This window comes from Balaenoptera borealis, assembly GCF_965194805.1.
Source record: "Balaenoptera borealis genome assembly, chromosome: 15".
Classification (NCBI taxonomy): Eukaryota; Metazoa; Chordata; class Mammalia; order Artiodactyla; family Balaenopteridae; genus Balaenoptera; species Balaenoptera borealis.
The window spans coordinates 77,036,102-77,055,858 of NC_138871.1; the positions used below are offsets into that span (position 1 = coordinate 77,036,102).

Below are 19,757 nucleotides of genomic sequence, written 5' to 3' on the forward strand. Positions count from 1 at the left end.
CCATTAAATTTACTGTTAGTATATGAAGAAATTCATTTGAATGCATGATACATTTATTTACTTGATATTTTTTTGAGTACTTGTTTACCAAGGAATCTATTAAGGGATAGGGAAATAAATGTGAATATGATAAAGTTAGCGCTCTCAAGTAGCTCATTGTCTAAATTCTCTGGAACCGTAGAGGAAGGGAAGAAGGCAGGAAGTAATATTTAAGTTGTTTCTTGACGGATGAATAGGAGTACTCCTGGAGGACAAGGAATAGTAGGATGAGGGAGTCTTGGGGAAAAGGAAAAGGAGGATTTCAGGCAGAAGAGATATTATATGAGCCAAAGGAATGGAGGCACAGTAGTTCCTTCATGAGGAGAACACAGTAATTACAGCTAACTCGTTAAGGTATTGAGCCACAGAGTTTTGGGCAAGTGGGGAAAGGCAGTGTATACTATTCTAGAGAATGCACTGGTGGGGAGCTATTGATTTTTAAAAATTATTAAACATTTTTTAAAAGCAGAGTAGGACATGATTAGATATGTGTTCTAGAATGATACTCATGGCAGTAGAGTGGAGATTGAATTGGAAGGGCAGGAATGAGAAAAGAGACAAAAGGTAAAAATTGCAGTTAGGAGGCTGTTACCATAGTTCAGTCAAGAAAGAAGGCAGTTGTAGTGGAGGATAGAAAGGAGTGAAAGCAAAACGCTTGGCATCTGGTTGGCTGTTGGTGGTGGGATGGGGCATGAACGAGAGGCAAGACTTAAGGATTGAGTTTATTACTCCAATATTTCATTGATTCTAAGAAGCACAATTCTTTACAACCCTAAATTGGGATGCATCTTAAAATCAAAGTTGTCCTATTTTTAGCTAGCAGTGTGTTTTTCTTTCCTAAGTTGTACATAAAAATAAAGATGCGTATTTAAATCTCTGGCATCTTAGATTTGATGAAATTTGATACTGAATTCTTTGGCTATAGTTTGTAAATTTCTCCTCTCATATGTTTGCTTTACATTATACAAATTGAAGGGAAATGATTTGAAGTTTGTAGCAACCTTTCATAAAATAATTTTTGTACCACTTTTGATCTCTGTGAAGTGATTGGTGGTATTTTATTTAACTGTGTTACTTTAGGTTAAATATAATTACTTTTTTCAGCATCTGGGTACTTTGAAGATTCCTGGAAAGCAGATGTCTGCACTATCTTGGGAAGGAGGTGGACTGAAAATTGCACTAGCTGTTGATTCTTTTATATATTTTGCAAATATTCGACCCGATTATAAGGTGAGTATTAAGAGCAGTTGTAAAAAAAAAAGATGTTTTTTATGATATAATTTTGTTATAGCTGAAAGTATAATGTGTGTTTCCTGCATATATTCATAGCCATATTGTTTTAGAAACCAGTTGAAAGGAGGCTTTTTCAGTGTGAAGACCTTAGAACTGGTAAATGTTCCTGGAATACTATATTTAATTAGTAAAATTACTCCAACAGTGTCAGGGTCTCAGCAGGAAACAGATGGCACAAAGGAGTAATTGAAGAGAGATTGATGAAGGGTTTATTACAGAGGGATGAGCAGAGTTAAGGGGGCCAGAAAGGGATGACAAAGCAAGCACCCAGAGACTAGCAACAGTGGGCAAGAGAAGGAAGTATTGTTCCTGGAACCCACCAGCGCTGTGGCTATGCAAGAGGGGCTACCCCATAGGGACACAGCCACTGCTAGCTGGCCGGGCAGAGACAGCCTTGGGGAGTAAATAATTCAGCCCATCTCACCACCTGCTGGTGCCTTCTATTGACCAAGCCCAACTGGAAAGCAGAAGGCAAGGTAGTCCTGGTAATGGATTTCATAGAAGTCAGCCTCCAGGGCACGGAGCAGGGCAGAGAAGGGCGGAGAATGGATCAGAAGGGGAAAATGGGACTAAGCAGCATAATGACTAATCAATATTTTACCTTAAATTTAACATTTGACCCATAACAAGCTGTGAAGTATGAGACTGAGCTGGTAAACTACTAAGGATAGTTGTTGTGAGAAGATTTATATATCTAATTTTTAAAGGTCAAGCACCTTGGGGAGATGACTGATTCTAGGGCTAGGGCAGGGAAAATGCAAGATAAGCCTGGAGCATCTTATAGTGCCAGAAAGTAAGGAAGTGCTCAAAAAACAAAAGGATGGGGTACGCCGAAGGGACAAGGGAGCCAGCCTGAAAGAGCTCTCAGTGGCCAAGGCTGGAACAATTGGAGCAACAAAATAAATGACGTAATGTTGGATTGTAACCCAAATTATACAATAAATGTCCATGAGTACAAACTGATATCAATAAATTATTTAAATAAACAAATGGGGGAGAAGAAACAAATCTTCCTTACAGAAGTATTCTAATTTACTAGACACCACCCTGCCAGGAGGTGGAGCAAAGTCTCCTACCTCGTTCCCCCAACTTGAGTGTGGGCTGCATTTAGTGACTTATTTCCAAAGAGCAGAGTATGGAAAAAAAGGGGAAAAAATGAAAGTGACTTTACAGTGGAGAAACCTGGAGAACACCTTGTCCAGGTGATCGAGGTTAGTATCATCAGTGACGTCACATGGCTGTCACTACGCCCCGATGTGATGTGATAAGAAGAGGTCTTCACTTGTGGGGTGATCGTCCTAAAAACTGGTAACCCCAGTCTAAGCCTGAGAAAAACATCAGACTAACATGAATTGAGGCACATTCTACATACTACCTGACCAGGACTCCTCAACACTGTCAAGGTCATCAAAAACCTGGAAAGACTGAGAAACCATCATAGCCCAGAGGCGCCTAAGGAGACAGGATGACTAAATATAATAATGTGTTCCAAAGGGGATTCTGGATTAGAAAAAGGATATTAGGGAAAAACAAATGAAGTCCGAATTGAGTTTGGAGTTCTGTTAATAGTAACGTATCAATGTTGGTTTCTTAGTTGTGACAAATGTACTGTGGTAATAATGTAAGATGTTAACAACAGGGGAGAATGAGTAAAGGGTATAGGGAACACTGTATTAGTTTTGCAACTTTTGTATAAATCTAAAATTATTTTAGAGTTAAAAAGTTTATTTTAGAAAGTAATCACAGTATTACTTTGAATAGTAAACACTGGAGACTTCCCTGGGGGTCCAGTGGTTGGGACTTTGTGCTTCCACTGTGGCAGGGCGTGGGTTCGATCCCTGGTCGGGGAACTGGGATCTCACATGCCCCACAGCACGGCCCCTCCCCCCGCAAAAAAGAAGAGTAAACACAGTGTTAATAATGTAGACACTGAATATTGATTTATTCAAAATTACGTATAAATTTGTTGGGAGAGGGAAAGCTCTAAGTTCTGTAATCAATCCACATGTGATATGGAAATCAATGCCAAAACAGTTACAGCTAAAATAGTTGTAAATGGCTACCCCAAGGAGGAAATTAGGCAGGGGGGTCCTGCATTTTGTTTTTGTGTTAAATAAGCCCTGTAGAATTATTTGACTATAAACTATGTGCATATGTTACTCTGATAAAAACAAATATAAAAATACATGTATGGGAGAAAAAAGGCAAAGCCGCTATTTCTGAATTTTGGCTTCAGGACTCAGAATTGAACTTTGGCAGGGATCTCTCTTGCTATTGTCCCCCACGCTGAAGCTTAAATCTTACAAATTAAAATAAGGAAAGTTAAACCAAACTTATTTTTGCAGTACATTTTTTTTTAAACTGTCTTTATTACTTTTAGATTTGTTATTTTAGTGAGAAAAGAGATTAAGTTGAATATTCAGTCCTTCTCTCTTCCATTTCTAAAGAATTTATTTTGTCAGCACCGATAAACCACGTATCTGCAGTATTTCTAGAGGAAAAATATAAAAATATAATAATATGACTTTCCCAATGTTAATTGCTTGCTTTTTCTTTCTCTTTCTTTCTCTCTTTCTTTCTTTCTTTCTCCCTTCCTTCCTAACTTACTTCCTCCCTCCCTCCCTTCCTTCCTTGCTTCCTTCCTTCCTTCCTCTCTCTCTTTCTCTTCCCTCCCTCCCTTTCCTTCTTCCTTTCTTCCTAGTGGGGATATTGCTCAAACACTGTAGTTTATGCTTATACCAGACCTGATCGTCCAGAGTACTGTGTTATCTTTTGGGATACAAAAAACAATGAGAAATATGTTAAGTATGTGAAGAGTCTAATTTCTATTACTACTTGTGGAGATTTCTGCATTTTGGCTACAAAAGCTGATGAAAATCATCCTCAGGTAGGTGTTCCTTGATATCTTAAAACTTAGATGGGTTAACTACTTGGCAGAATTGGGCTATAGTTCTGTGTCTTCTCAAGCATGGCCTCTGTACTGGCAGGTACAGCAAAGTATTGGGTCTATTGGGCATGTCTGTCTAGACCTCTGTTTGGAAAGTTATATGACTCCATTGGTTCTGTGTCCCCTGATTTTCTTCTCCAGTTAGTTAATCCATTGGCAGTTTATATTGACCGGTACTGAAGCTTTTTGTCTCTGAAATATATTTAAAATACCACAATTCTTTTCCAATTTAAAATTCCATAAGTAGAAATGAATAACCAGATGTCTAGTACAAATGCTCAAGAAATGATGTAACAATGGCCATTTATAACAATTTGGGTAGCTTTGACATTCAGAAATGTACTTTTATGTGGAGTTATATTGCTTTAAAAGTCAATGTCTCATAACGTACAATAAATAATATAAATAATGCCCTTTAAAAAAGTCTGCTAACAATTTAAATATTTGCAGAAGTATGCAAGTTTTTCAAAAAATGACTACCAATGTCTTTGGCTGTGTTATAAATTATTTTATCCCATTAAAAAGTATAGAATTTTTAGTTTAAGGTGGCCATTTGAACAGCTACATTTGGCTCTGTTCTCTCCTGAAACTCACTGAAACAACAGGAAATGTATTTTTTAAAAAGCTATAAGCCCATAGGGACCAGAAAGGGAGAGGAAAGAGCAACATAATTTTGGAGTTTAGAGAGTAAGGAGATTAGTGGTAATTACCTTAGCAGACCCAAGAAAATGGAACGCTCAGCCATCAGTGGAGAAAGGAAAGAAGCAACGAGTTTACATCACAGAATCCCAGAAACACAGGCCTTGGTGGTGGTACCTGGTAGGAGAAAGAAGTGAACAGAAAAGCGATTCGGAAGTACCAGAGATTATGCAGGCAGGAGAATACTTTGGGAAAAAGAAAAAGGGGCATATAAAGGAGCAGATTTCTAGATCCCCTCCGCCTACTGAGACTGTGGGCAGCTGCCCTTCTAACCACGAGGGAGACTGGTTTACCCTCCAGAGAGGATATAGAGTCCCTGCACTGAAGGGCACCAAGCACAGGGAAGGGTGGAGGAACTCTTGCTGAAAACAGGGCAGTTAAATTAATGTTACTGCAGTCTTCATTTCCCACTTGGTTCCAGAACAGATTTCATGGGATCAGGTATCATAAGGGCATTTGACTTGTCAACCTCAATACTTTGGAGAATTGCTTTCAAAATTCTGAGGGAAAATGATTTCCCACCTTGAATTCCATACCTTAAGCAAACTATTCATTAAATAGGAGGGTAGAATAAAGACATTTTTAGATGTATGAGATCACCAAAAATTTACCTTCTGAGCTTTCTTAACTTAGGAAGTTACTTCGGGATATGGTTTACCAAAACGAAGAATAAACTAAGAAAGAGGAAGAAACAAGGTAACCTGACAACAGTGGTGTGGAGTGGTACCCGCCGGCAGTTGTGCACATGCCTAGGGAGTGAGTCATCAAATGAGAGCCGCCCAGGTGGCTCCAAAAGAAATCCAAGATGAAATTAGTAGAATAGTTAATGCGGTTGACTTCCTGAGGGGAGACATAGATAACTGGGAGACAACTGGGGACTTGAGTTAGTAATAAACACAGAGACAACTAAGCAAAGAGAAAAAAATAAAGGCAATTATCCACGCCAGGGAAAGCTTTAAAACATGCTTGAAAGGAAAATAAATCATGTCATATACTTGCCTAAGCTGTGAATAGCATTTAGAGTCAAAATGATGTATTCACTAGATTTTTTAAAAATTAAAATTGTTTAAAAATTGAACTATAATAACATTTTAAAACTTAAATTCTGACTTAACAAGACTGCAGTGGAAAGATGGAGTGATGGGAGCGTGCCCCTGTGTCATGGGAGGCTGGGAAGGAGGGGTGAAAGTAATGGTTACATGATGTCCCGAATGGAAACAAAACAGAATGAGAAGTAGCATTGTAAACATGTTACTTACATTTGTGGAGGTGAATAGCAAAAGAATGAATTACAGGAGCTGAAAGTAATTACTCTAGGGAACAAGAAATGGGAAGTTGGGGGACTTCTGTTTTTAGTAAGATGTCTCATTTGATTCTTTAAGCTATGAGCATGTGAATAATAAGTATCGAAAACATTTGTATTTTGTGGCAGGAAATAAGCTTGTTTTAAGTAGTGGAAGAGTAAATTATGATATTTTACTGTAATTTTTATCATTTAGTTTACGTTTATGAAATTAAACAAGTTTTACTTGAGATACTGAGAAAAGAAGTCTGTGTAAATAGTACATTGAGAATTGGTTTATTTGAAATTATTATTCTAATCAGGAAAACATCTATGTAAAATATTATTCTTAGTACTAGATATAGAGGTGACTAACAGCAAAAAAAATGAAATTATCATTAGAATAATCTGATGTAAAGTGTGCATTATGTTCGATTATTTTTCCTAATATTAATCATTGATAATTGTGTATGTGTTAACCCCTGGGCACTTTAAGTTATTTTCATTGGGTTGGGTTATGTTTTTTTCTGAATTAACTGAATTTTTCTGACTTTCTCATGTCATTTATATATTGCTTCAAAGGAGGAGAACGAGATGGAAACATTTGGTGCAACGGTAACAAATTGTTAGCCCTTACATAGCTGGTTACAGGATAAAAATGAGTTTTGAGGTTATAGCTGACCAGGAATTTTAGAAGTATAAAAATGAAAAGTAGCCAGTGTACTTGTATTTCTTAAATGGTCTCTTAAAAACCAGTGTTCCACTATATTGAGAAATCAGCCTTAGTTTAATTTTAGTTCATATTTCTTTACTTTTGTGCTGTAGATTATCTTTGCTGTTCTTTGTATTTAATTTTATCAATTCTTTCCATGTTAGTGATACTTGAAAAAGAGATAAGCATGGTATGTTAAGCATTATTTCTTTTACTGTACATAAGCAGGAGTTTTGATACTTTCTGTTTTATTTGTTCACAGTTCGTGCTAGTTCTTTGTAATTCTATTGGCACACCTCTGGATCCCAAATACATTGATCTTGGTAAGGAAATGTTAATATTTACTCCCTCTTTAATCAAATCTTATTTGTAAACTAATTTTAAAATGTAACAATGGTATTATTAATTAGAACGGTATGCTCTAAAACAGGGATGAACATACTTCCTGGTTTGCCAGGTTCAGGTTCAGTACCAGTCTATGCCTGTTGTCATGGTAAAATTATTAGTAATGCCCCATTTCACTCTCAGAAGGATCCTGCTTAATACAATAACTTTTAAGTTTACTGTATCTAAAATTCACAATAATCTCACGACTGCTATACTGCTATCATTTGCTTTAAATGGGAAATATAATTGTATGAGAATTGGTATCCAATGTAATGATTAGTATGTAACATACTGAGGATGATAGAAAGAATTTTGCCATGAAACCACTTTTATTATTAATAAACTGCTTGTAAGTACCTCTCTTCCATAAAAAACACTTTAGCTGCTTGTTAAAGTGAGTTTGCCCTGTCTAGATTTTTGTGATGAAATTAGTCTATTAATAGGGACAACTTAAAAAAATTCCTGACTTTTTTGTTTTCAGAAGACATTTGTTTCTTTAGATTTACCCTTCCCTCTATCCAATAGCTATGAAAGTAACCATAAAAAATTCCAAATCTTATTCTTAGTATTTTGTCAAAAATTGTTACCAAATATTTTGTTGCCATTTCACTGTAACTTCCAAAATAATGATTTTCTTTTAAAGTGTATGTTAGTTTATGGGATATGGTGTTAGAAAAAATAGTAGGTTTCAAAAATTTAAAACCCATTGAATTATTTTCTGAATCTGAGGACTAGTCTTTTTTGTTTTTAGATTTCACATTCAGCCTTAACAATTAAATGTTAAAGTGTGCCTTCTCAGTATTTTGCTAAGGACTTTGGGTGATACAAGCAAATGTGAAGAATACTTACTGGCCTCAAAGATTTTATACTCTATGTTTAGGGTCTTGGTAACTCACTTTTAAACACTGAAACTTTTCAACTTCTTGTCTTATGTTCACTGTTAGGTATGTTTATATGTTTCTCTCTCTATATTTATATATGTACATAAATGTTCGTGTTCTTTGTTAATGTTAATATTCCTTAGCTTAAAGTTATTATACTTATCACATGACTATCTTCCATTTATTAGAAATATAATAGTCTTAAATCTAAGGGATGAATTCTGTCAGTCTTCAGATTATATGCTTTTTCTTTTAATATCAAAAGTTTTAGCATAATATCATAATGATGATAGGGTTAGCCTCAAAGTAATTTTAATCACAGGCAGTCTGTGTTTTAATAAAGCCAGATGTGAATCCTTTACCCTCATAAAATGGCAAATGCTTGAGGGCATGATTATTTGTATTATTGAGTCTTGAAACTTTTTTTTTTGCGGTCTCACTGGCTGAAATTTTAACAAACAGTTCTTTCACTGGTCTGCAGTAAACTCAGCCAAAGATTCAACATTTTTGCTTCATACATATCCTGTAAAATTCCTTTTTTAAGTTTCTATGCCAAATTTTCACGAGGACTGGAGGCTAAAGCAAAAAAAGTGTATAACTGATATTGTTCTAGGGAACGTGATTTGTCATCTGCTCTTCCTGAAAATCTCTAGAGAAACTTTTGAAAAGAACATTATGTATTATTACAGAAGTTTAGTTTGTGAGGCTCTGTTGTACTGTACACGTAAGAGTTAGGTACCGTTTTTGGGGCCTCTTCCTTTGAGCCCTCAGTATACCTTTGGTGTGCTTCTATCCAAAGTACTTACTCTGCACTGTGATTATTGATTTTCTTATCTACCTTCCCTCCAAGATTTTGAGCTTCTTAAAGATCTAACTATGGTTATTCATGTCTGTATCCCCACTGCCTAACGCTGTGCTTGCCCCATAACAAATGTTTATTGAATGTATGAAAATATTTAAAATAAAATCTATTTATTTAGCAAACCATCGATGAGTATATACTGTTTCAGGTAATGTACTGGGTACTGGGAGTGATAAGAAATTAAGTCTGACATTTCCCGTAGAATGTCTAGACAGATAATTAAAATATCGTCAGTCTATTGAACACTGCCAATTGCTCCCCTGCTGTGTGCTAGGTTGTGTGCTAGGTGCTAGATAAGTAGACATGGGTGCATAAGGATGTCAGGGACATGTTTTCTACTTAGAGAAGGTTTCATTTGAGCTGAGTTCTGAAGGATAAGTATTTCTTCAGGCAACGTTTTAAGGAGAGGAAACAGCATTTGCAGAAGAATGAAGACATGAAAAGTGCCTGAAAAGTACCAGGGGCCTGTGCTGCAGCCATTTTGTGGGGAGCACGTAGGAGCTTTCTAATGGTGGCCGGTAGCACTTGCACTAAGTCTTCTATATAGGCCAGAGAGAGGTGATTTGATGAAAACAGTTCAGTGCAATTTCAGTTTACCAGCTCTTTAAAGGGCTGAGAAATAGGTAGAAAAGTGGGGGAACATTACAGATGTAGACATTTATTTCAGGCCTCAGCATTAAAATATTACAAGCAGGTTTTACTTATATGTGAATTCCTAGATTGTCTTAAATTATTTTACATCCTTGCTTAGCTGGTAACTATTACCTATTAGTGTTACAAGTTTCAATTAATGGAAGCATAATTACTTTCTTTACAATTTTTTCCCAATGATCTTTCTAGATATTTCAAATTTTTTCTTTCTGGATACTGAATAGTTGAGAAGGACATGGACTGCTTTTTTCCTGGTTGTGTTTTTTTTCCTAAAATATTCAGTCTGTTAAAATTTGGTCTTTTAGCAAACCATCGATGAGTATATACTGTTTCAGGTAATGTACTGGGTACTGGGAGTGATAAGAAATTAACCTTTTTCCTAGAGGCTTAGTTCTAGCAAACTAAGAACTAAACCACCTGGATGGGTTAGATAATAAATAATGATCTAGCATAATTTATGTAGATAGGATTATCTACCCATATGAATTTGCCAAAATTACTGCCATGCTGATTCAGAACATGTTTCATATATATTGTATTTGTTTTTTGTATTGACTAGTGAATTTATATATCATTTTATTATAAAAAGCAAAAAATAATAGCAACCACACCTAACAGTTATTAACCCTTTTTTTTTAAATTTTTTTAAGTTTTTAAATTTTGGCTGCGTTGGGTCTTCGTTGCTGTGCGCGGGCTTTCTCTGGTTGTGGCGAGCGGGGGCTACTCTTCGTTGTGGTGCGCGGGCTTCTCATTGCAGTGGCTTCTCTTGTTGCGGAGCACGGGCTCTAGGTGCGTGGGCTTCAGTAGTCGTGGCTCGCGGGCTCTAGAGCGCAGGCTCAGTAGTTGTGGCGCACGGGCTTAGTTGCTCCGCGGCATGTGGGATCTTCCCAGGCCAGGGCTTGAACCCATGCCCCGCGCATGGGCGGTTCTTAACCACTGCACCACCAGGGAAGCCCTATTAACCCTTAATGAGAAGCAGTCTGCCATAGTGGTTAAGAGCACAGATTCTGGAACCAGATTGACTGTTTGTGTCCCAGCTTCTACCGCTTTCTAGCTGTGCAACTTCAGTGAGTTATTTAACCATTCCATCCTTCAGTTTCTTCATCTGCTAAATGGGGGTAATAATAATTCCTGCCTTATAGGGTAGGTGTGAGTTATGTATGTAGTACATTAATTATATATTAATATAATTATATATCATAACTATATAATTATATAAAAATGCCTGACATATAATTTAAAAAATTCAATAAATATTGGCATTTAAAATTATTATTATTAAGCATTTATTCTATGCCAGGCACTGTACTACGGTTTATATTTGTTATCTCTCTTAATCCTTAAAGTAGCTCTAAGGTTGGTAATATTATTATTATCTTCAATTTACAGTAAGCAAACAGAGCTTCAGAGAGAATAAGTAATTTATCTAAGTCCACAGAGTTAGCAAGTGCCTGTGATATAAATCCAAGAAGTCTGACTTGCTATGAACCACTAACTTTTTAATTTTGAATTAATTAATTAGGCTGTTAATAAACTTGTGATTATTTAGGATGTATCAAAAAAAAAAGGAAACAAGAGTATAATTTATAATTGTAGCTAAACATTGGTTAGAAAAATGCTTTTATATGCTTAGGAAAAACTATTTTATTAGAAAGCAGTTAAGGTTTGTGAACTTACTTCACATCACACTAAAGGCATAATAGTTACCAGCATCAGAGTACCTATGGTAGAATTTACTGAATATTTAGCAAATGTCTTATGATTTAGTGCAGATGGGATCAGCAAAAGCTCAGCAAAGCCTAGGCCTGGCCTGCTCATTCATCCCACTCAGGGCTCCCCCTGAATCGGGCTCTGCCACCATTCTCAGGACTGCCTTCCTACCAGCTGTTCCCTACAGGAAGGCTTCTCACTCCCTCTAGAGTTTGGTAGTGGTACACATTTTGAATAGAGAAATCTTGACAACTGTAATTAAAGAAAACTTTTTAATATGATCCAACTCTACTGAGTTATTTATTTAGCATATAAAAATTATTGCGTTTGAATCTCGACTTGTTAATCAAGTGTTCAGTTAACACTATACCATCAGTCCAGTTTCTAATTCTTTGTTTAGTTCCTAAGTCCCTTACTGCCCTAAATGTCCTTTGTTTGGACTGTGGCAAGAACTCCATAAATGGTAGCTGTTATTAACACTGTTCCTTTATTCTGACTGTATTAATGATTACTTTGTACAGTAGTTTTGAATAGAACAATATGTTTTGTACCATTTTAATTGTGAATTTAGAAATTAGCTACTAAAATGATCTTTTATGAAAGAGTTTTTTGTTTTTCTATATTTTTGTGAATGTGTGTGTTTAATTTTATATTGTTTATTTTGTTTGTGACCTTGGGCAAGTTATTTTACATCTTTAATCCTCTGTTTCTTTATCTGTAAGATGGATTTGATGAGACTACTTCATCAAAGGGTACACAGTAGGAATTTAATTAAATATTCTCTAAGAAATGGAACAGATGAAAAAAATGTTTAAGAGACTATATTCCTAAATTAAAAGGAACTTTGGAGAATTTCATTTTCTAAATTAATGAGGAAATATAAGACATATGAGATCAGAGGGAAGGATAAAGGCCTGAACCAAGCAGTAATGGTAGTGAATAAGAGAATAGACTGCCTTCCAACCAGCTGTTATAATTATAGAAATAATTTTATTTTATTTATCCATTTGGACATTTGGACATTTGGGCTGTTTCTATTTTTTTGACTCTTATGAATGCTGTTATGAATATTTGTGTATGAGTTTTTGTGTAGACATATGTTTTCATTTCTCTTGGGTATATACCTAGAAGTGGAATTGCTAGGGCATGTGGTAATTCTATTGATATATTTAACATTGTGAAGAACTACCGAGCTGTTTTTCAAAGTGGATGCACCACTTTACATTCCTACCATTTCTCCACATTTTTGCAGATACTCATTATTGTCTGACTTCTTGATTCTAGCCATGCTAGTAGGTGTGAAGTGTTATCTCATTGTGATTTTGATTTGCATTTGCCTGGTGGCTAATGATGTTGAGCATCTTTCCATTTGCTTAGTAGCCATTTGTATATCTTCATTGGAAAAATGTCTGTTCAGATGCTTTGCCCAATTTTAAATTGGGCTATTTGTCTTTTTATTATTGAGTTACAAGAGTTCTTTATACATTCTAGATGTAATTCCCTATCATGTATATGATTTTCAAATATTTTCTTCCATTTGTGGATTGTATTTTCACTTTTTTGATGGTGTCCTTTGAAGCACAAATGTTTTTAATTTTGATGAAGTCCAGTTTATCTACTTTTTCTTTTCTTGCTTGCGGTTTTGGTGTCACATTTAAGAAATCACTGCGTAACCCAATGTCACATAGATTTACACGTAAGTTTTCTTCTAAGAGTTCTATACTTATGTTTGATTCATTTTGAGTTGATATTTCTGTATGGTCCTCCAAACTTTTGACTCTTCTGAGTTCTCAGACTGTTTTTAGGGTATATTGTCTATAAAATGCGAGGTTGGACTCAGTGATCGCTGAAGTCTTTTGCAGCACATTTTGTGATTCTGTCTAATTGTAACCTAATTGCCTTAATGTTCTTTTTAATAGTACCATTGTTTGTTACAATGACCAAAACCCATGTGATAGCAGCTTCAAAAGAAGCATTTTATACCTGGCAGTATCGTGTGGCAAAGAAGCTCACAGCATTGGAAATTAATCAGATCACCCGGTCTCGAAAAGAAGGGAGAGAAAGGTATATCTTTTGATGAACATTTTTTAGTAGCTCAACCATATCACATTTAAATCGGACATAGCTATTTACAAATGTCATGCTTGAGAACTGGAAATTGTTTTGATTACTAGAAATAATTTTCCATTAATTTGAATATCTTTCAGATTTATGTGTTTAAATTTATCAAAATACAAGAGAGGTAGCATGATGTAACAAAAGAAAAGCCTTTAGAGTTAAAAGACTGGAAACCTATGTTTTTCTAAGGGATGGCTATTCTCGCTTATCTACTCTCGCCGTATTAGAGTTACACTGCTACACTGACATGTGATTGTCTGACCAAAACTTCATTCCTGTGGGTTAGAGGTAGAGATCTTTCCAGGACGGTGGGGTGATTCTAGTATCATGATCATCACAGGAGAGGCAGGTCCTTAGACACAGATATGGAGGAGGTCTCTAGGTGGGGAGAATTGGTCGCTTGCCTTCTTTCTCTTGCCCTGGATTGCAGGGGTTTTGGGGTTGGAACTATTTCTGATAACCGGGGGTAAAGATGACTCTACCACGTGGAGAAATTAGGATCCAGGATGGAGGGGTTCTTTATAATAAGTATAGCAGTGCATTTACTGTGTTTTGTAAGTTATATTGTCTCTGTTAGTGATATTCCATGTTCACTTCCTTTTTGTTGTTATCCTAAGCCTTTAAGCAAAGCATTTGGTTGAGTAACTTTAACCTAATGATTGTTAATGAGGGCACAGGCTTGTGTTGGTGGTGGTGGGCAGCGGGGAGTTATGTCAGAAATCTCAGGTTGCTTTTTTCAAATCATTTTCCTTCACACATACTTGAGATCTTAAGGCAATCTTCCCTTCCCTTTAAGACTCACTCGTGTACTAAGGTAGGTGATATAACCCCAGTAAAAGTATTTTGGATACGTGAATTCATGTGGAAGCAGGGAAAAAAAGAAGTGGAAAAATACTATATCTTGTATTCTCTGTGGTTCTGAAAGACCCAGTGGGAAGAACCTTTGGCCTCTTTGAGGACAGCATGTGGCAGTGGTAGCACTAGTAACAAGAGACCTGCAGTCTGTGGGGAGAAGGTGGATCTTAGGACAAGGTTGGGGCAGAAAAGTCTAGCCTCTCCATGGAGTGACTGTGCTCCGTGAACCAGCTAAAGAGATTCTGGCTTCTGTTTAAATAAAGAAGGCATCATTTCCTTATATTTCTGTCTGGGGTATACTTACTAGTTTTAATGACTTTGGGCCAGTTCTCTCTGGACTTCAGTTTCGTCATCTGTAAAATACTGTTGATGATGTTGATAGGAACCAACATTGATAGAGTACTTCTTGTGTGCCAGACACTGGGAAGTCTAGTCAGTACTCGTATTATTCCTGTTTCACAGAGAGGAAACTGAGACACACAGCGTAAATTATTTGCCAGAGGGTCCCAGCTGATAAGAGGAGATGGGACACAATGCCAGGTTTATCTGGCTCTGAGCCACTTTACTCAGACTGGCCTTTCTTGTAGTACCCTACTTGTTTTAAGAAAGGGATTTGGGTCAAATGATCTCTTGAGAGACCTCCTATTCTAACCTTTGACTTTTATTTTATGATAACTAAGTAGAAATATTGACTGTATGTACTTAATAAAAATGTATTAGAAAGCAGAAACATGGTACCTCTAAATTAGTGTATCTTTCTGTATTTAATACATTTCTTTAAAATTTATTTGACATTTGATCTCATTATATTGGTGAAAGTACAAATATGACTTCAATTTAACAATGATAAAATTTCATGATATTTTAAAGATGGAAAATGGCTTAATTTTCCTGTGATTATATTACAGCTGCAATGTCTTGAACTCCTTTTATGTATCAGGCTCTGTGCATGTGTGCTTTACAAACATCATTTTATTTATGCCTCTCAAAAATCCTGCAAAGGGGGAATTGTTCGCCTTCTTTTACAGATGAAGAAATTGAGGCTTAGAGAAGTTAAATAACTTGCCCAGGGCCTCATAGCTACTCAATGATGTGTCTTCTCTGTTCACCTCCATTCATTTTAATGTTTTCTTCAGCAGACATTATAGAGCGCCTGACAATGTGTGGCAGGCACTGGAGATGTAGTCTTTGCTTTTAGGAAAATCACCGTCTAGTGGGAGAGACAAGGAAACTAGCAGCAATACTGTGGTGTGCATAAGTGTTACAGTAAAGGTATCCGAGAGATGGTACACCAGAAGTGGTGCATCTTCATAACACAGTAGGCATAGGGGAGGGTTTTTTACTTCAGAGCAAGAATTCCATTAATTAGAGCTTCCCAAATACACTTAAGTTTTACCTTTATTAAGCATATCATTAGAAGGGAAATTATGGAGAAACAGCAGAGAAACTTGGTGCTTTAGAAGTTGTTCCTGACCGATGTTCATTGGGAGAGTAAGGGAAGATATCTCTTGGGGCTTACCGAAATTCATCGGAAATATATGATTCAGTGTCCAAATATATTTTTGACATAGCTCTCAGGAACACGGCACTTGCATAACTAGTAAACACATGGTAGGTAGTTTCTGCCTTTGTAAGATTGAGCTGTGTCAAGAACTCTTTAAAATAATCAGGACAGTAATATTAAATAACAGTATTCATCGGTGTCATCCAATCCTTTAATTGTTCTAGAGATCATGAAATAGTATAAACCTTACTTATACTATCATTGAAATTAAAATTTTTTTTTTTCAGAATTTATCATGTTGATGATACTCCTTCTGGATCGGTGGATGGTGTGCTTGATTATAGTAAAGCCATTCAAGTAGGTGATTTTATTATTGCCAGCAAATGTTAATATCCATAGATTTGGAAATACTGTAATTTTATTTTGAGACCTGAAAAAAATTTGTTTCCAATGAATAGCATTTTATTCTAGTAATTCTTTTAAAAATTTCTATTCTAATTCAAATTTTTCTAGATCTGTTTCTTCTTCTTTTGATTTTGAAAAAAAGTTTATTTTGACATGATCATAGGCCCACAGAAAGTTGCAAAAATAGCACATAGAACCTCTTTACCCAGCTTCCCTCAGTGGTGACATCTTACGTAACTATAGTGTAATATCAAAATCAGGGAATTGACATTGGTAATGATGCTGTGAACTAGACTACGACCCAATTCCTATTCAGTTTTCACTAGTTTTTACATGTAGTTTTATGTAACTTCATCACCATAAAGGAATTGCCTCGTGCTACTTCTTCATTTTCACACCCACTCTCCACCCCCATCCTTGTCCTCTGGCAATCACTAATCTGTTTCCACCTCTATAGTTTTGTCACTCTGAGAATGTCTTACGAATGGAATCATATAGCATGTAATAGCATGTCATCTTTTGAGACTGGCTTAAAAAAATAATCCATCCAGGTTGTAGCAGTGCCATGCCATTTGCCCCCTTCTTTATTTTGGCACGCGCTGGTCCTTTTGCTGAATGTTCATCTTTTACAGCTAAGTTCAAGTTTTTGTCTCTCTTCCCATTTTGGTATAAGTTTATGCTCCTCCCTCTGTGCATTTATACCTCCTGTGTTTACCTCTACTCTGATCATACTGTACTGTCATTAGGTGTTGGGTCCACTGTCTTTCCCAGTAGACTTCTGAGTAATCCCCAAGGGCAAAGATTTTATCCGAGTATCTCCAGTGCTTAGTTCAATGTCTGGCATATAGTAGGTGCTCAGTAAGTAAATGTTGGTTAAGTTAATAAATATATAGTTACAGTATTCTTCTTAGTGAATTGTATACTACCTTGTACCAGATTAACCAGTCAATAAATATTTGTTAAAGAGTAATGCTGATTTATTTTAGGGCACAAGGGATCCAATTTGTGCCATAACTGCATCTGATAAGACATTGATTGTGGTAAGTTGTTGAAAGAAAAACTTATTCTATGAGTAATAATCGTTTAACTTGTTAAAAATAGAATAAAGCAACATGTTTTGGATTTGAATATCATCTTGCGGGCACCTCAAGTTTTACTAGGTTGAACAAAAGAAATAAGAAAGTTTTAAAGATTGAGTCACAAATTGTTAATCATTTGCAAAAAATAACTTTGTGAAAGCGGTAGAACCGTGGCCAGCTGGGGAGAGTTTGAGGCTGGGTTGAATGAGCCCTATAAAGGTTGGCAGATGTGGAGCAGATGGATGGTGGTAGTAGGTCTTGGAAAGTTTCCTCCTCTGTGTGGCCTGCTTTTTCATATTGGAGAAAGTGCTTTGGCTCAGCTGCTTCCATAAGAATTGGAATGAAGAGGTAGTGTGCTTGGTAGCCAGTAAAATAAAGAAGCCTGTGGCAAATTTTTGCTGAATTTTTCAAATAAAATCAATGTATCAATGTTGTTGTGCCTTTTCTTGAGCTCTGAAATTTGAAAATATTAATTTTAGAAATAAATGTTTAATATAGTAATGCTGGTAGAGTCATGAAATTCGAATTATGTAAATAGATCCTTGCGTGTGTATATTTCCAGTTCTAGTTACATTCTTTAGACATTAGCTAAGTTTATGGGGGAAAAAATCTTAAGAACATAGTATTCATTTTTCCTCAACAAATAAATTTGGTATACGTTTTAAGGCAGTTTGTCTTACAGTCAGGTCTGTGGAGTCTCTTGTTTTCTTTTTAGATTCTTTGCTACACAGCAGGTTTTTGGTTGTGTTAGTTGTGTTTCTGACATTTGCAGGAAAAATAAAAAAACATGCAAGTCGGATCTGTCACAAAAATTGACTTAATTCCTAAATGAGAGTCTATCTGTAAGAAACACTCAAATAGTTTTAATACCAGCCAAAAATTTTAATGGAAAAGGTATCTTCTGCGTTTAAAACTTTCCACTGTTGAAATATAAACAGCTTTTAGAGCCGTGCCTTTTTCAAACTTTTAAAGCCACAGGACCCACTTTTTCAAAAACAAAATCTTATTGTGTACTTCAGTATAATCTTTTAAAGCCTATACCTCCTTTTTGTACATTAAAAAATATCCGCCCTCCTCACCCCTCTCTTGCCCTCCCCAGCCTTTCTGATAGGCCTCTCTGGAGAAGCATGCTGGGAGGGCAGAGCTGCTCCCATTAGAAGGGGGTTAGGGAATGATGGGCTGAGTGCAGCCTTCTGCCTTTTCCCCGTGGCTATGGCCGGAGGCACAGCAGGGTTTGAAAATCACAGCTCTCTCCTGTCTGTTGCTCTAACTGTTGATCTGTCAGCCTTAAGGCTTGCACAGAAACTTATATTCTGTTTTATTTTTAAGCACATTTAAACTAATACTCATTGTATCACTGCTTTCTGATCATCTCCCTTTGCCACAAACTGGTATCCCATAGATGGCTATAGGATAAAAACAGAGACTTTCAGTAACAGCTGTTTCCTATGGTGATCTTATATTGATTTTTCACATATATGAAATTTAGTTCAATAAGTGCTTTACATTTTAGCCCTTAATGTACCCCGAATGTTAACCTAGACAAGTGTAAATAACCCTAGATACATCTTCCTTGTGATGTAAGACTTTGTGTATTATTAAAGAACTAGGTTTCTGACTTCTCTCTTGAATATTACATGAAAAATAAATTAGATCACCTTCAGCCACTTTAAAAAGGTTTTAATTAAATTATGAGGTAAATATGTACTCAGAACATGATCAGTATCAGAACTGAGAATTCACTATGACACCATCACTTTGGTTTTGAAACAAATGCATGAACATATAGAGAGACCCGTAGTTGTAATTTAATATTATTATGGTAAATATGCTTTAGTAATCAAAAATATTTTCTGTAGAGTCGTGAATCTGGCACCATTCAGAGATACAGTCTTCCTAATGTTGGTTTGATTCAAAAATACTCCCTTAATTGTCAAGCCTACCAGTTGTCCTTGAATTGCAACTCCAGGTAAGTCTGAAAACTTTCCTCACGTACATGTTAGACTTAGAAGTCATCCATTGGGATTGTTGTATTTATGTAATAAATGCAAAGACTTGTGTTTGTTTTAAACTTGTCTTACAGTTCAGTGTGGTTTTACTATAGTATATTTGTATTTAAATATTATATTTATTATACTGTGTCTAGATGTCTTTCTCTCATTGGGCAAAATATAGAAATTCTAGTGTAATTTTTAAAAAATTATTTGCATACCAGTTGCTTTAATCCCTTTGGATACTCTTTTCACAAGGAAGCAAAATGGAAAGCAGCCCATGTCTTCTATCACATTTATAAATGTTAGTTTAAAGCCAGTTATTTATTTAAAGCCATTTCT

General features: G+C 36.0%; 1 protein-coding gene across 6 annotated transcripts in view; it reads left to right on the forward strand.

Moving 5' to 3' along the window:
* The window catches only part of WDR35 (WD repeat domain 35), a 63,213-nt gene that overhangs the window by 17,883 nt on the left and 25,573 nt on the right, over positions 1–19,757 (forward strand). For 5 of the 6 annotated variants that reach the window (XR_014234899.1, XM_082357280.1, XM_082357282.1 and 2 more), the window contains 7 exons: positions 1,144–1,269; positions 4,034–4,219; positions 7,235–7,295; positions 13,383–13,527; positions 16,228–16,297; positions 17,332–17,385; positions 19,284–19,393. Coding sequence is in view for 5 of the 6 variants with exons in the window: in XM_082357280.1 (XP_082213406.1) it covers positions 1,144–1,269; positions 4,034–4,219; positions 7,235–7,295; positions 13,383–13,527; positions 16,228–16,297; positions 17,332–17,385; positions 19,284–19,393 (752 nt within the window). In the remaining variant the exon portion in view is untranslated. Of the gene's footprint in view, positions 1–1,143; positions 1,270–4,033; positions 4,220–6,842; positions 6,876–7,234; positions 7,296–13,382; positions 13,528–16,227; positions 16,298–17,331; positions 17,386–19,283; positions 19,394–19,757 lie in introns of all 6 variants that reach the window. The other variant, XM_082357284.1, reaches the window with a different exon arrangement.